We start from the raw sequence: 16,268 nt of genomic DNA on the forward strand, positions 1-16,268 counted from the left end.
TTTAAAATGGCCATAACTCCTTAAATATTGAGTTTACAGCGTTTTTAGCTATTATTTGTGATCACTTTTTTAAGTGTGAATTAATGAGAACTTTAAAATGGCCATAACTCCTTAAATAATGAGTTTTTTAAGTGTGAATTAATGAGAATTTTAAAATGGCCATAACTCCTTAAATATTGAGTTTACAGCGTTTTTAGCTATTATTTGTGATCACTTTTTTAAGTGTGAATTAATGAGAATTTTAAAATGGCCATAACTCCTTAAATATTGAGTTTACAGCGTTTTTAGCTATTATTTGTGATCACTTTTTTAAGTGTGAATTAATGAGAACTTTAAAATGGCCATAACTCCTTAAATATTGAGTTTACAGCGTTTTTAGCCATTATTTGTGATCACTTTTTTAAGTGTGAATTAATGAGAACTTTAAAATGGCCATAACTCCTTAAATATTGAGTTTACAGCGTTTTTAGCTATTAGTTGTGATCACTTTTTTAAATGTGAATTAATGAGAACTTTAAAATGACCATAACTCCTTAAATATTGAGTTTACAGCGTTTTTAGCCATTATTTGTGATCACTTTTTTAAGTGTGAATTAATGAGAACTTTAAAATGGCCATAACTCCTTAAATATTGAGTTTACAGCGTTTTTAGCTATTATTTGTGATCACTTTTTTAAGTGTGAATTAATGAGAACTTTAAAATGGCCATAACTCCTTAAATATTGAGTTTACAGCGTTTTTAGCTATTATTTGTGATCACTTTTTTTAAGTGTGAATTAATGAGAACTTTAAAATGGCCATAACTCCTTAAATATTGAGTTTACAGCGTTTTTAGCTATTATTTGTGATCACTTTTTTAAGTGTGAATTAATGAGAACTTTAAAATGGCCATAACTCCTTAAATAATGAGTTTTTAAGTGTGAATTAATGAGAATTTTAAAATGGCCATAACTCCTTAAATATTGAGTTTACAGCGTTTTTAGCTATTATTTGTGATCACTTTTTTAAGTGTGAATTAATGAGAATTTTAAAATGGCCATAACTCCTTAAATATTGAGTTTACAGCGTTTTTAGCTATTATTTGTGATCACTTTTTTAAGTGTGAATTAATGAGAACTTTAAAATGGCCATAACTCCTTAAATAATGAGTTTTTTAAGTGTGAATTAATGAGAATTTTAAAATGGCCATAACTCCTTAAATATTGAGTTTACAGCGTTTTTAGCTATTATTTGTGATCACTTTTTTAAGTGTGAATTAATGAGAACTTTAAAATGGCCATAACTCCTTAAATATTGAGTTTACAGCGTTTTTAGCCATTATTTGTGATCACTTTTTTAAGTGTGAATTAATGAGAACTTTAAAATGGCCATAACTCCTTAAATATTGAGTTTACAGCGTTTTTAGCTATTAGTTGTGATCACTTTTTTAAATGTGAATTAATGAGAACTTTAAAATGACCATAACTCCTTAAATATTGAGTTTACAGCGTTTTTAGCCATTATTTGTGATCACTTTTTTAAGTGTGAATTAATGAGAACTTTAAAATGGCCATAACTCCTTAAATATTGAGTTTACAGCGTTTTTAGCTATTATTTGTGATCACTTTTTTAAGTGTGAATTAATGAGAACTTTAAAATGGCCATAACTCCTTAAATATTGAGTTTACAGCGTTTTTAGCTATTATTTGTGATCACTTTTTTAAGTGTGAATTAATGAGAACTTTAAAATGGCCATAACTCCTTAAATGTTGAGTTTACAGCGTTTTTAGCTATTATTTGTGATCACTTTTTTAAGTGTGAATTAATGAGAACTTTAAAATGGCCATAACTCCTTAAATATTAAGTTTACAGCGTTTTTAGCTATTATTTGTGATCACTTTTTTAAGTGTGAATTAATGAGAAATTTAAAATGGCCATAATTCCTTAAATATTGAGTTTACAGCGTTTTTAGCTATTATTTGTGATCACTTTTTTAAGTGTGAATTAATGAGAATTTTAAAATGGCCATAACTCCTTAAATATTGAGTTTACAGCGTTTTTAGCTATTATTTGTGATCACTTTTTTAAGTGTGAATTAATGAGAACTTTAAAATGGCCATAACTCCTTAAATAATGAGTTTTTTAAGTGTGAATTAATGAGAATTTTAAAATGGCCATAACTCCTTAAATATTGAGTTTACAGCGTTTTTAGCTATTATTTGTGATCACTTTTTTAAGTGTGAATTAATGAGAATTTTAAAATGGCCATAACTCCTTAAATATTGAGTTTACAGCGTTTTTAGCTATTATTTGTGATCACTTTTTTAAGTGTGAATTAATGAGAACTTTAAAATGGCCATAACTCCTTAAATATTGAGTTTACAGCGTTTTTAGCTATTATTTGTGATCACTCTTTTAAGTGTGAATTGATGAGAACTTTAAAATGGCCATAACTCCTTAAATATTGAGTTTACAGCGTTTTTAGCTATTATTTGTGATCACTTTTTTAAGTGTGAATTAATAAGAATTTTAAAATGGCCATAACTCCTTAAATATTGAGTTTACAGCGTTTTTAGCTATTATTTGTGATCACTTTTTTAAGTGTGAATTAATGAGAACTTTAAAATGGCCATAACTCCTTAAATATTGAGTTTACAGCGTTTTTAGCTATTATTTGTGATCACTTTTTTAAGTGTGAATTAATGAGAATTTTAAAATGGCCATAACTCCTTAAATATTGAGTTTACAGCGTTTCTAGCTATTATTTGTGATCACTTTTTTAAGTGTGAATTAATAAGAATTTTAAAATGGCCATAACTCCTTAAATATTGAGTTTACAGCGTTTTTAGCTATTATTTGTGATCACCTTTTTAAGTGTGAATTAATGAGAACTTTAAAATGGCCATAACTCCTTAAATATTGAGTTTTTTAAGTGTGAATTAATGAGAATTTTAAAATGGCCATAACTCCTTAAATATTGAGTTTACAGGGTTTTTAGCTATTATTTGTGATCACTTTTTTAAGTGTGAATTAATGAGAACTTTAAAATGGCCATAACTCCTTAAATATTGAGTTTACAGCGTTTTTAGCTATTATTTGTGATCACTCTTTTAAGTGTGAATTGATGAGAACTTTAAAATGGCCATAACTCCTTAAATATTGAGTTTACAGCGTTTTTAGCTATTATTTGTGATCACTTTTTTAAGTGTGAATTAATAAGAATTTTAAAATGGCCATAACTCCTTAAATATTGAGTTTACAGCGTTTTTAGCTATTATTTGTGATCACTTTTTTAAGTGTGAATTAATGAGAACTTTAAAATGGCCATAACTCCTTAAATATTGAGTTTACAGCGTTTTTAGCTATTATTTGTGATCACTTTTTTAAGTGTGAATTAATGAGAATTTTAAAATGGCCATAACTCCTTAAATATTGAGTTTACAGCGTTTTTAGCTATTATTTGTGATCACTTTTTTAAGTGTGAATTAATGAGAACTTTAAAATGGCCATAACTCCTTAAATAATGAGTTTTTTAAGTGTGAATTAATGAGAATTTTAAAATGGCCATAACTCCTTAAATATTGAGTTTACAGCGTTTTTAGCTATTATTTGTGATCACTTTTTTAAGTGTGAATTAATGAGAATTTTAAAATGGCCATAACTCCTTAAATATTGAGTTTACAGCGTTTTTAGCTATTATTTGTGATCACTTTTTTAAGTGTGAATTAATGAGAACTTTAAAATGGCCATAACTCCTTAAATATTGAGTTTACAGCGTTTTTAGCTATTATTTGTGATCACTTTTTTAAGTGTGAATTAATAAGAATTTTAAAATGGCCATAACTCCTTAAATATTGAGTTTACAGCGTTTTTAGCTATTATTTGTGATCACTTTTTAAGTGTGAATTAATGAGAACTTTAAAATGGCCATAACTCCTTAAATATTGAGTTTACAGCGTTTTTAGCTATTATTTGTGATCACTTTTTTAAGTGTGAATTAATGAGAATTTTAAAATGGCCATAACTCCTTAAATATTGAGTTTACAGCGTTTTTAGCTATTATTTGTGATCACTTTTTTAAGTGTGAATTAATGAGAACTTTAAAATGGCCATAACTCCTTAAATATTGAGTTTACAGCGTTTTTAGCTATTATTTGTGATCACTTTTTTAAGTGTGAATTAATGAGAATTTTAAAATGGCCATAACTCCTTAAATATTGAGTTTTTTAAGTGTGAATTAATGAGAACTTTAAAATGGCCATAACTCCTTAAATATTGAGTTTTTTAAGTGTGAATTAATGAGAATTTTGAAATGGCCATAACTCCTTAAATATTGAGTTTACAGCGTTTTTAGCTATTATTTGTGATCACTTTTTTAAGTGTGAATTAATGAGAACTTTAAAATGGCCATAACTCCTTAAATATTGAGTTTTTTAAGTGTGAATTAATGAGAATGTTAAAATGGCCATAACTCCTTAAATATTGAGTTTTTTAAGTGTGAATTAATGAGAATTTTAAAATGGCCATAACTCCTTAAATATTGAGTTTACAGCGTTTTTAGCTATTATTTGTGATCACTTTTTTAAGTGTGAATTAATGAGAATTTTAAAATGGCCATAACTCCTTAAATATTGAGTTTACAGCGTTTTTAGCTATTATTTGTGATCACTTTTTTAAGTGTGAATTAATGAGAATTTTAAAATGGCCATAACTCCTTAAATATTGAGTTTTTTAAGTGTGAATTAATGAGAACTTTAAAATGGCCATAACTCCTTAAATATTGAGTTTTTTAAGTGTGAATTAATGAGAATTTTAAAATGGCCATAACTCCTTAAATATTGAGTTTACAGCGTTTTTAGCTATTATTTGTGATCACTTTTTTAAGTGTGAATTAATGAGAACTTTAAAATGGCCATAACTCCTTAAATATTGAGTTTTTTAAGTGTGAATTAATGAGAATTTTAAAATGGCCATAACTCCTTAAATATTGAGTTTTTTAAGTGTGAATTAATGAGAATTTTAAAATGGCCATAACTCCTTAAATATTGAGTTTACAGCGTTTTTAGCTATTATTTGTGATCACTTTTTTAAGTGTGAATTAATGAGAATTTTAAAATGGCCATAACTCCTTAAATATTGAGTTTACAGCGTTTTTAGCTATTATTTGTGATCACTTTTTTAAGTGTGAATTAATGAGAATTTTAAAATGGCCATAACTCCTTAAATATTGAGTTTTTTAAGTGTGAATTAATGAGAACTTTAAAATGGCCATAACTCCTTAAATATTGAGTTTTTTAAGTGTGAATTAATGAGAATTTTAAAATGGCCATAACTCCTTAAATATTGAGTTTACAGCGTTTTTAGCTATTATTTGTGATCACTTTTTTAAGTGTGAATTAATGAGAACTTTAAAATGGCCATAACTCCTTAAATATTGAGTTTTTTAAGTGTGAATTAATGAGAATTTTAAAATGGCCATAACTCCTTAAATATTGAGTTTTTTAAGTGTGAATTAATGAGAATTTTAAAATGGCCATAACTCCTTAAATATTGAGTTTACAGCGTTTTTAGCTATTATTTGTGATCACTTTTTTAAGTGTGAATTAATGAGAATTTTAAAATGGCCATAACTCCTTAAATATTGAGTTTTTTAAGTGTGAATTAATGAGCATTTTAAAATGGCCATAACTCCTTAAATATTGAGTTTTTTAAGTGTGAATTAATGAGAATTTTAAAATGGCCATAACTCCTTAAATATTGAGTTTACAGCGTTTTTAGCTATTATTTGTGATCACTTTTTTAAGTGTGAATTAATGAGAACTTTAAAATGGCCATAACTCCTTAAATATTGAGTTTTTTAAGTGTGAATTAATGAGAATTTTAAAATGGCCATAACTCCTTAAATATTGAGTTTTTTAAGTGTGAATTAATGAGAATTTTAAAATGGCCATAACTCCTTAAATATTGAGTTTACAGCGTTTTTAGCTATTATTTGTGATCACTTTTTTAAGTGTGAATTAATGAGAATTTTAAAATGGCCATAACTCCTTAAATATTGAGTTTTTTAAGTGTGAATTAATGAGCATTTTAAAATGGCCATAACTCCTTAAATATTGAGTTTTTTAAGTGTGAATTAATGAGAATTTTAAAATGGCCATAACTCCTTAAATATTGAGTTTACAGCGTTTTTAGCTATTATTTGTGATCACTTTTTTAAGTGTGAATTAATGAGAACTTTAAAATGGCCATAACTCCTTAAATATTGAGTTTACAGCGTTTTTAGCTATTATTTGTGATCACTTTTTTAAGTGTGAATTAATGAGAATTTTAAAATGGCCATAACTCCTTAAATATTGAGTTTACAGCGTTTTTAGCTATTATTTGTGATCACTTTTTTAAGTGTGAATTAATGAGAACTTTAAAATGGCCATAACTCCTTAAATATTGAGTTTTTTAAGTGTGAATTAATGAGAATTTTAAAATGGCCATAACTCCTTAAATATTGAGTTTACAGCGTTTTTAGCTATTATTTGTGATCACTTTTTTAAGTGTGAATTAATGAGAACTTTAAAATGTCCATAACTCCTTAAATATTGAGTTTTTTAAGTGTGAATTAATGAGAACTTTAAAATGGCCATAACTCCTTAAATATTGAGTTTACAGCGTTTTTAGCTATTATTTGTGATCACTTTTTTAAGTGTGAATTAATGAGAACTTTAAAGTGGCCATAACTCCTTAAATATTGGGTTTACAGCGTTTTTAGTTATTATTTGTGATCACTTTTTTAAGTGTGAATTAATGAGAATTTTAAAATGGCCATAACTCCTTAAATATTGAGTTTACAGCGTTTTTAGCTATTATTTGTGATCACTTTTTTAAGTGTGAATTAATGAGAATTTTAAAATGGCCATAACTCCTTAAATATTGAGTTTACAGCGTTTTTAGCTATTATTTGTGATCACTTTTTTAAGTGTGAATTAATGAGAACTTTAAAATGGCCATAACTCCTTAAATATTGAGTTTTTTAAGTGTGAATTAATGAGAATTTTAAAATGGCCATAACTCCTTAAATATTGAGTTTACAGCGTTTTTAGCTATTATTTGTGATCACTTTTTTAAGTGTGAATTAATGAGAACTTTAAAATGGCCATAACTCCTTAAATATTGAGTTTACAGCGTTTTTAGCTATTATTTGTGATCACTTTTTTAAGTGTGAATTAATGAGAATTTTAAAATGGCCATAACTCCTTAAATATTGAGTTTACAGCGTTTTTAGCTATTATTTGTGATCACTTTTTTAAGTGTGAATTAATGAGAACTTTAAAATGGCCATAACTCCTTAAATATTGAGTTTACAGCGTTTTTAGCTATTATTTGTGATCACTTTTTTAAGTGTGAATTAATGAGAATTTTACAATGGCCATAACTCCTTAAATATTGAGTTTACAGCGTTTTTAGCTATTATTTGTGATCACTCTTTTAAGTGTGAATTAATGAGAACTTTAAAATGGCCATAACTCCTTAAATATTGAGTTTACAGCGTTTTTAGCTATTATTTGTGATCACTTTTTTAAGAGTGATTTAATAAGAATTTTAAAATGGCCATAACTCCTTAAATATTGAGTTTACAGCGTTTTTAGCTATTATTTGTGATCACTTTTTTAAGTGTGAATTAATGAGAACTTTAAAATGGCCATAACTCCTTAAATATTGAGTTTACAGCGTTTTTAGCTATTATTTGTGATCACTTTTTTAAGTGTGAATTAATAAGAATTTTAAAATGGCCATAACTCCTTAAATATTGAGTTTACAGCGTTTTTAGCTATTATTTGTGATCACTTTTTTAAGTGTGAATTAATGAGAACTTTAAAATGGCCATAACTCCTTAAATATTGAGTTTACAGCGTTTTTAGCTATTATTTGTGATCACTTTTTTAAGTGTGAATTAATGAGAACTTTAAAATGGCCATAACTCCTTAAATATTGAGTTTACAGCGTTTTTAGCTATTATTTGTGATCACTTTTTTAAGTGTGAATTAATGAGAACTTTAAAATGGCCATAACTCCTTAAATATTGAGTTTACAGCGTTTTTAGCTATTATTTGTGATCACTTTTTTAAGTGTGAATTAATGAGAACTTTAAAATGGCCATAACTCCTTAAATATTGAGTTTTTTAAGTGTGAATTAATGAGAATTTTAAAATGGCCATAACTCCTTAAATATTGAGTTTACAGCGTTTTTAGCTATTATTTGTGATCACTTTTTTAAGTGTGAATTAATGAGAATTTTAAAATGGCCACAACTCCTTAAATATTGAGTTTTTTAAGTGTGAATTAATGAGAATTTTAAAATGGCCATAACTCCTTAAATATTGAGTTTACAGCGTTTTTAGCTATTATTTGTGATCACTTTTTTAAGTGTGAATTAATGAGAACTTTAAAATGGCCATAACTCCTTAAATATTGAGTTTTTTAAGTGTGAATTAATGAGAATTTTAAAATGGCCATAACTCCTTAAATATTGAGTTTACAGCGTTTTTAGCTATTATTTGTGATCACTTTTTTAAGTGTGAATTAATGAGAACTTTAAAATGGCCATAACTCCTTAAATATTGAGTTTACAGCGTTTTTAGCTATTATTTGTGATCACTTTTTTAAGTGTGAATTAATGAGAACTTTAAAATGTCCATAACTCCTTAAATATTGAGTTTTTTAAGTGTGAATTAATGAGAACTTTAAAATGGCCATAACTCCTTAAATATTGAGTTTACAGCGTTTTTAGCTATTATTTGTGATCACTTTTTAAGTGTGAATTAATGAGAACTTTAAAATGGCCATAACTCCTTAAATATTGAGTTTTTTAAGTGTGAATTAATGAGAATTTTAAAATGGCCATAACTCCTTAAATATTGAGTTTACAGCGTTTTTAGCTATTATTTGTGATCACTTTTTTAAGTGTGAATTAATGAGAACTTTAAAATGTCCATAACTCCTTAAATATTGAGTTTTTTAAGTGTGAATTAATGAGAACTTTAAAATGGCCATAACTCCTTAAATATTGAGTTTACAGCGTTTTTAGCTATTATTTGTGATCACTTTTTTAAGTGTGAATTAATGAGAACTTTAAAATGGCCATAACTCCTTAAATATTGAGTTTACAGCGTTTTTAGCTATTATTTGTGATCACTTTTTTAAGTGTGAATTAATGAGAATTTTAAAATGGCCATAACTCCTTAAATATTGAGTTTACAGCGTTTTTAGCTATTATTTGTGATCACTTTTTTAAGTGTGAATTAATGAGAATTTTAAAATGGCCATAACTCCTTAAATATTGAGTTTACAGCGTTTTTAGCTATTATTTGTGATCACTTTTTTAAGTGTGAATTAATGAGAACTTTAAAATGGCCATAACTCCTTAAATATTGAGTTTTTTAAGTGTGAATTAATGAGAATTTTAAAATGGCCATAACTCCTTAAATATTGAGTTTACAGCGTTTTTAGCTATTATTTGTGATCACTTTTTTAAGTGTGAATTAATGAGAACTTTAAAATGGCCATAACTCCTTAAATATTGAGTTTACAGCGTTTTTAGCTATTATTTGTGATCACTTTTTTAAGTGTGAATTAATGAGAATTTTAAAATGGCCATAACTCCTTAAATATTGAGTTTACAGCGTTTTTAGCTATTATTTGTGATCACTTTTTTAAGTGTGAATTAATGAGAACTTTAAAATGGCCATAACTCCTTAAATATTGAGTTTACAGCGTTTTTAGCTATTATTTGTGATCACTTTTTTAAGTGTGAATTAATGAGAATTTTAAAATGGCCATAACTCCTTAAATATTGAGTTTACAGCGTTTTTAGCTATTATTTGTGATCACTTTTTTAAGTGTGAATTAATGAGAATTTTAAAATGGCCATAACTCCTTAAATATTGAGTTTACAGCGTTTTTAGCTATTATTTGTGATCACTCTTTTAAGTGTGAATTAATGAGAACTTTAAAATGGCCATAACTCCTTAAATATTGAGTTTACAGCGTTTTTTTTAAGTGTGAATTAATGAGAATTTTAAAATGGCCATAACTCCTTAAATATTGAGTTTACAGCGTTTTTAGCTATTATTTGTGATCACTTTTTTAAGTGTGAATTAATGAGAATTTTAAAATGGCCATAACTCCTTAAATATTGAGTTTTTTAAGTGTGAATTAATGAGAATTTTAAAATGGCCATAACTCCTTAAATATTGAGTTTACAGCGTTTTTAGCTATTATTTGTGATCACTTTTTTAAGTGTGAATTAATGAGAACTTTAAAATGGCCATAACTCCTTAAATATTGAGTTTTTTAAGTGTGAATTAATGAGAATTTTAAAATGGCCATAACTCCTTAAATATTGAGTTTACAGCGTTTTTAGCTATTATTTGTGATCACTTTTTTAAGTGTGAATTAATGAGAACTTTAAAATGGCCATAACTCCTTAAATATTGAGTTTACAGCGTTTTTAGCTATTATTTGTGATCACTTTTTTAAGTGTGAATTAATGAGAATTTTAAAATGGCCATAACTCCTTAAATATTGAGTTTACAGCGTTTTTAGCTATTATTTGTGATCACTTTTTTAAGTGTGAATTAATGAGAATTTTAAAATGGCCATAACTCCTTAAATATTGAGTTTACAGCGTTTTTAGCTATTATTTGTGATCACTCTTTTAAGTGTGAATTAATGAGAACTTTAAAATGGCCATAACTCCTTAAATATTGAGTTTACAGCGTTTTTTTTAAGTGTGAATTAATGAGAATTTTAAAATGGCCATAACTCCTTAAATATTGAGTTTACAGCGTTTTTAGCTATTATTTGTGATCACTTTTTTAAGTGTGAATTAATGAGAATTTTAAAATGGCCATAACTCCTTAAATATTGAGTTTACAGCGTTTTTAGCTATTATTTGTGATCACTTTTTTAAGTGTGAATTAATGAGAACTTTAAAATGGCCATAACTCCTTAAATATTGAGTTTTTTAAGTGTGAATTAATGAGAATTTTAAAATGGCCATAACTCCTTAAATATTGAGTTTACAGCGTTTTTAGCTATTATTTGTGATCACTTTTTTAAGTGTGAATTAATGTAATGTTACGATAAATTAATGCATGTGAACTACCCTTGTATTGATCACCTGTAACTAGGCTAAGTAGATCAGCTGATTAACAGCTGTAGTTTTAAGGATTGTTATTGTTATTTTTAAGGATATATTAAGAAAACAAAATCTAGGATTAAGTACCGTTATGTTTTATATATAAGGACGATGAAATTGAAAATAAAGTTCAGAAGTTAGAAAGAGCCTAAACCGGCTTTAAAAACTTTAGTAAAATTAAAAAAATCAAAAAGCTCTTTTTATTGAGCTGGAAATCGCTGGCAACTAGTTGTGCCTTCGAAAAATTTAAAAAAACATCTTTTTCTGCCAAGTGGCGTTTGTAAGCGCCGGCAAACAAATTGAGGCAGGGCCCAATTTTCCACACACACATACATGTCTACACAAAAACATCAACAGGTTGCAGGCCAACATTACATGGCGATCCTGCCAAACACGGCATCGAGCAGCAAATCCTGCCATGACGCATTACCCCAAGGTCCTAAGAGGTTGACACTGGAGGAATATTTCAAGCGCCAACAGCAGATTAAAGAAGAAAAGCTGACTCGGATTCCCCCGACTGAAAAGCCTAAACACCGCAGAGGAGGCAGAATTGTACGCCTGCGTCGACAATTGGCAGCCCTCAAAGAAGCTGTGAATGCAGATCCTCCACCATCTTGGCAAAAAGCCACACAAATTTGGCTACAAATAGATGCTGTGGAAGCTCAAATGAGACCTAAAAATTCACAAAACACACACATTTGAAAATAAAATCACATAAATAAAAATTTTTTCCAAATTTCTTTTCATTTTATTTGATATGTAAACATTATTCCTTATTAAGAAGAAGAAGAATACAATAGATGAAACATCACAGGAATAATTCCATAAACATAAAATTTGCACAAGAAATACAAATAATGTAAAATTTTATCACAAAAATATAAATTAGAAATTTATTTCACACACATAGCACAATAAAATATTTAAATTTCTCATTTTTAATAATTTTCAAAAAAAAAAAACACAAGATCACACCACGAATTTATAAAATGTCGATCAAAACAAAATGAAATGATGATTAGTGTTAACTGATTGATAAATAATTAGTTTGAAAGTAATTGGTAACCACCATTGTAAAAACGCTACTTTTGCAACCCTGTACTCATTAGTTCAATATTAAGCGACCGTTAAATTTGAAATTTTTATTAAGGATCGTTTACACAGTTCCATTTAATTTAAGTATTAATATTAGTTGCAAAATAATATAAATGGAGATAGAAACATGCATTAATGAATTAGAAAAATTAAAATTGAATTTAAAGAAAAGTAAAAATAAGATTTTTACAAAAAAATACGTTGAAGAAAAATTAGGAAGATTAGAAGAATTGGTAAATGCGGTGAATGATTACCAATGTGAAGATGAGAATGATTATCTTTTAAAAGCGAGATTTAATGAATTGAAAATAGAAATTTCGGTTTTAATTAATGAATTGAATATAAAAGAAGAAATAATAAATAATAACGTAAATATGGCACAATTCGACATGTCAATGGTTAGCAAAAATTTGCATGTATTTAAAGGCGAATTCAAATATTTAGAAGACTTTATATCTCAAGCAGAATTGCTGCATGATTTGCTACAAGAGCAAGATAAAGAATTATTCATTAAGTACATCTATAATTTCAAGTTATCAGCCCAAGTAAGGAGTATTTTAGGTCGTTCAAACAAGCCAACGACATTTGTACAATTAAAAAAGGCACTGGAAGATGCTTATCCAAACCCAAGAACGCTACAACAGCTATTAACTGAATTAGGAACAACCAAGCAAGGGCATTTAACAATGACTTCATATAGGGAAAAGATATCTGAACTTTGTGATGAGTTAAATCGTTTTGAAATAGGAAATTTAAAGAACCCGTCTCAAGAGACCAAAGATGCGATATACAAAGTTAATGAGAGTATGGCATTAAATGTTTTTATGAAAGGGGTTAACGCAGAATATCAGCCAATTTTATTGGCTAATATGCCCTCAAGTTTAAATGAGGCGACCCAAAGATGTATTACAGCTGAGAGAAGTTTAGGTCTGGATACGAAGGATGTATACTTTGTAAATAGAACAAATAGATCAAATGAACAAAGTAAACCTTATAGAAAAAGTTATAGATACAATTATAACGATTACAATAACTCGTACAGAAACAATTACAATACACGATACAATATCGGTAATCGATGCAGTGATAATTATGGAAATCCAGGTGGACGAAAAAAATTCAGCAATGGTCACAGCAATAATCGCAATAACTATCAAGGAAACAACAATAAGAATGCAGAATATAAAAATATACACGGCAATGTGAAATACAATAATGGTAAAAACGACAGAATCAAGCATACGGAAGTCAGAAATTATAAGGCTTTTCCATGTACATGTCAACAGGGAAACTCAGACGGCCGGATGATGGAAGAATTCATCCAGGAGGCCCAAAATTAAGGATATTTAATGTAACTTTGATGACAAACGCTTTTATTTCGTTGAATTCTAAGGATAAGCGTTTAACGTTCTTAATAGATACCGGAGCTGATATATCCATATGCAAACACACATTTTCATACGTGAACAAAACAAATACTGCAAGATTAACTGGCATAACTAAAGAAGCTATTCAATGTATTGGGACTTCAGAACTCAAGTTAGAAATTGAAGGAGAGACATTGTGTCATGATTTTTACGTAGTCGCAGATGATTTGCCCATACATACTGATGGAATTATTGGTCGAGATATTTTAGCAAAATATTATTGCAAAATAGACTTTGAAACACACACCATTGCATTTAATATTAATAATAGAGAAATTGTAGTGCCAATGAATGCAAAGCCTGTTCAGAATAAGCATGTGTTAATACCTGCAAGATCGGAAACGATATTACCGCTTGATATGAAAGTAGATGAGGATAGCATAATACTCAATAAGGAAATATCTGAAGGAGTCTTTCTAGCGAATTGTTTAGTTCCTGCTTATGGTAAAGTACATGTTAAGGTGTTAAATACTACTGATAAAGATGTGAAGTTAAACGAACTGAATTGCCAATTCAACTCATTAAAAAATTATCATATATACTACTCTAAAGCTACAAAAGAAAAAAATGACAAAAGGCTTTCGACATTACTTGATGGGTTAGACATCGGCACAAATGATCCATACGCTATACAATCAATTCGTACAATTCTTCAAGAATTTCAAGATATTTTTCATTTGCCTGGGGAGCCGTTAAGTGTGAACAATTTTTACACTCAAAAAATACAAATAACAGATTCCTTACCAGTATACATAAAAAATTATAGACTTCCGCAGACGCAGTTGGAAGAAATAAATAAACAAGTGGATCAGTTACTACGAGAAGATGTAATCGAACCATCTGTTAGTCCATATAATTCACCACTTTTAGTAGTACCAAAAAAGTCAATGGATGATAAGAAAAAATGGCGATTAGTAGTGGATTTCCGTAAGCTGAATAACAAAATTGTGAATGATAAGTTTCCGTTAACTAGAATTGAAGATGTATTGGATCGACTAGGAAGAGCAAAGTATTTTTCCACATTGGATATGACGAGTTCTTTCCATCAGATTAATTTACACACGGATTCGCGCCCGGTGACGGCATTTTCAACAACGAATGGTCACTATCAATTTAAACGTTTGCCTTTTGGTTTGAAGATATCTTCAAACAGTTTTCAGAGAATGCTTACAATAGCTCTCAGTGGTCTGGACGCATCTGCATTTTTATATGTGGACGACATAATCGTTTTTGGCTCTGGACTGAGAGATCACAACGACAATTTGTGCAACGTTTTTAAAAGATTACGAAAATTTAACTTAAAGTTAAATGCTATGAAGTGCAGTTTTCTACAACCTGAAGTGGTTTACCTGGGACATCTCATAACCGATAAAGGTGTAAGAACTGATCCAGCCAAGGATAGTGCGATAAAAAACTATCCCGTACCTACAAACGCAGATGAAGTGAGGAGATATGTAGCATTTTGCAATTATTATCGTCGATTTATACCTAATTTTGCAGACAAAGCAAGGAGTTTGAATGCACTTCTGAAAAAGAACAGCAAATTTGAATGGAGACCTGAGTGCCAAAAAGCTTTTGAAACTTTAAAAAATTGTTTACTGAAACCACCAATATTACAATATCCAGATTTTTCAAAGCCTTTCGTGCTAACAACGGACGCATCTAATTATGCGTTGGGAGCAGTGTTATCCCAAGGAGAAATAGGAAACGACTTGCCTATTTCCTACGCCAGCGCTACACTCTCGACACACGATTTGAAGAAACCAGTTATCGAAAAAGAATTACTTGCTATACACTGGGGAATTAATTTCTTTAGACCATATTTATATGGAAGAAAGTTTATTGTTGTTACTGACCACAGACCATTAGTATCACTTTTTTCACATCGGAATCCATCCTCAAAGATGACAAGGATTCGCATGGATCTCAGTGATTACGATTTTGAGATCGCTTATAAAAAAGGGAAGATGAACACAAATGCTGACGCATTGTCCAGAATAAAACTCAACAGCGATTCTTTAAAGGCTTTAATTCCCACGACACCCGAACGTGACCATAAAATTCTTGCAATTACCAGGAGCAAACAAAAACTTTTAAGCAAGAAAAACTCAAACAATAAAATTATAGATGATGACAGCCCTCATCCAAAGCCTGATCAACTTTTGATTTGGGAATGTACATCACTCTCAGATATAAAAAATATAAGAAAACTTAAGTTTACAATACTCAAAGAAAAGAAGAAACCAGCAATTGAGATTGGAAAAGACATAATAACTGTGAGTTACAGCGATAATCCAATGAACATAGATTTGTCTTTGGAGAAACTGTTAACAAAAACCAATAAAAAAGGAATAAAAGAGCTAGCAATGAACAAAAATGATGATATATTCAAATCCATGGCCATGGAAGAGTTCAAAGCATTACTGAACAAATTACAGAAAGAACGAAACACAAATTTACAAATAATTATATACCGAGATCTTCAAAGGATTAACTGCAAAAATACACAATTAAAATTAATATCAGAGTATCATGATTCAACGCATGGAGGACATTTAGGGGTCAGAAAGACAACT

General features: G+C 28.7%; 2 protein-coding genes across 2 annotated transcripts in view; one reads left to right on the plus strand and one right to left on the minus strand.

Annotated features, from left to right (window-relative positions):
- LOC131802208 (uncharacterized) overlaps positions 1-11,590 on the minus strand; it is a 38,715-nt gene extending 27,125 nt beyond the window's left edge. Inside the window, exon 1 of the mRNA XM_059121902.1 lies at positions 11,546-11,590. Within this exon, the coding sequence (XP_058977885.1) occupies positions 11,546-11,590 (45 nt within the window). The remainder of the gene's footprint in view (positions 1-11,545) is intronic.
- A 1,049-nt stretch (positions 11,591-12,639) lies between these two features.
- LOC131802209 (homeobox protein 2-like) lies at positions 12,640-13,605 on the plus strand. The gene has a single exon (XM_059121905.1). The coding sequence runs from the start codon at positions 12,640-12,642 to the stop codon at positions 13,603-13,605; it is 966 nt and encodes a 321-aa protein (XP_058977888.1).
- Positions 13,606-16,268: the final 2,663 nt, after the last annotated feature.

Source organism: Musca domestica, unplaced genomic scaffold (genome assembly GCF_030504385.1).
Source record: "Musca domestica strain aabys unplaced genomic scaffold, Musca_domestica.polishedcontigs.V.1.1 2, whole genome shotgun sequence".
Classification (NCBI taxonomy): Eukaryota; Metazoa; Arthropoda; class Insecta; order Diptera; family Muscidae; genus Musca; species Musca domestica.